Source organism: Charadrius vociferus, unplaced genomic scaffold, assembly GCF_000708025.1.
Source record: "Charadrius vociferus isolate BGI_N301 unplaced genomic scaffold, ASM70802v2 scaffold472, whole genome shotgun sequence".
NCBI classification, from domain to species: Eukaryota; Metazoa; Chordata; class Aves; order Charadriiformes; family Charadriidae; genus Charadrius; species Charadrius vociferus.
In genome coordinates this window covers 8151333-8152348 of record NW_009647735.1, presented here as the reverse complement: position 1 = coordinate 8152348, position 1016 = coordinate 8151333, and the positions used below count along the sequence as shown (strand labels likewise).

The following is a 1016-nucleotide window of genomic DNA, read 5'->3' as shown; positions in this document are numbered from 1 at the left end:
GTTTTTGGAGAAGCGCTTGCACCCCTGCCAATCGCCCATCCCTACGCTCCGGCCGGGCTCGCCGCCCATCCCTCACCGATCCCCGGACACACACACACACACACACACGCACGCACGCACACGCACGCACACACACACACGCTGCCTCTGCGCGCCCGAGCCTGCGCCGAGCCGAGCGGGTCGGGAAGGAGCTCGGCCCCGCGCAGGATCCGGCCCTCGCCCGGTCCTCGAGATCTGAACACGTGAAAGAAAGCCATTGAAAGGGCCAAACCTGATTGGCGGTAGCTGTTGCAGCGAAGGGGACGCTGGTGGCAGGAGTTGTTGCTGCAGACACAGTGGTGGGCGTAGCACCGTGCATCATGGGCACTTTCGGAAGGGAACCATGGAAGCGACATACGGGAGGGTGGAGCGTATATATATATATTTTTTTTTTTTTTGGTTTTTTTTTTAATGTAACCATGGCAACATGTGGTGGATTTGGGGGCGTGGCAGGAATCACAGCAACAAGCCATGTGACATCGTCATGAAGGACACATCGGGGCGCAGCATGCAATCACAGTGCAAAGCAAGACAGCGTTGGGAAAAAAAATAAACAAGAGAGAAGGGGAAAAGCCAATTACAATTATAATTAAGGAAAAAACCAAAACATTCTCAACACTTAGTACATTTATAAGCAGAACAATGATGTATTAGACTCCGAGGGCCAAATTTCCGAAGGGGGGAGAGGGCGGGTGTGCTAGCAAAAGCCCACGTCAGCTCGCACCCGTGGGGAGTTAGACACAGCCAGTGCACGTTCCTTTGGGTGGGGACATTTTGGCAAGCGCACCCTCCCGCCCACCTGGGAAAGCTCGTCCCCTTCCCTCCCCACCCCGTCCCCGCCAGCGACCAGAGGTACATGATGCACTTTGCAGCGGCTGCCGCAGCCCTTTCACCGGGTTTTCTTGCCTCTCTCTAGCGGGGACGACGTTTCGGCACAGGACAGAGCCGGAGGGGCGGCAAACGAGCGGCTGGCAGCC

At 56.8% G+C, this 1016-nt stretch overlaps 1 protein-coding gene across 4 annotated transcripts in view; it reads right to left on the bottom strand.

Annotated features, from left to right (window-relative positions):
• Positions 1 to 1016, bottom strand: part of MBNL3 (muscleblind-like splicing regulator 3) — a 58993-nt gene that overhangs the window by 4145 nt on the left and 53832 nt on the right. For 3 of the 4 annotated variants that reach the window (XM_009881722.1, XM_009881723.1, XM_009881724.1), the window contains one exon: positions 272 to 366. The exons of the other annotated variant lie outside the window; for it this stretch is intronic. In XM_009881722.1, the coding sequence (XP_009880024.1) occupies positions 272 to 366 (95 nt within the window). The remainder of the gene's footprint in view (positions 1 to 271; positions 367 to 1016) is intronic. 4 annotated transcript variants of the gene reach the window in all.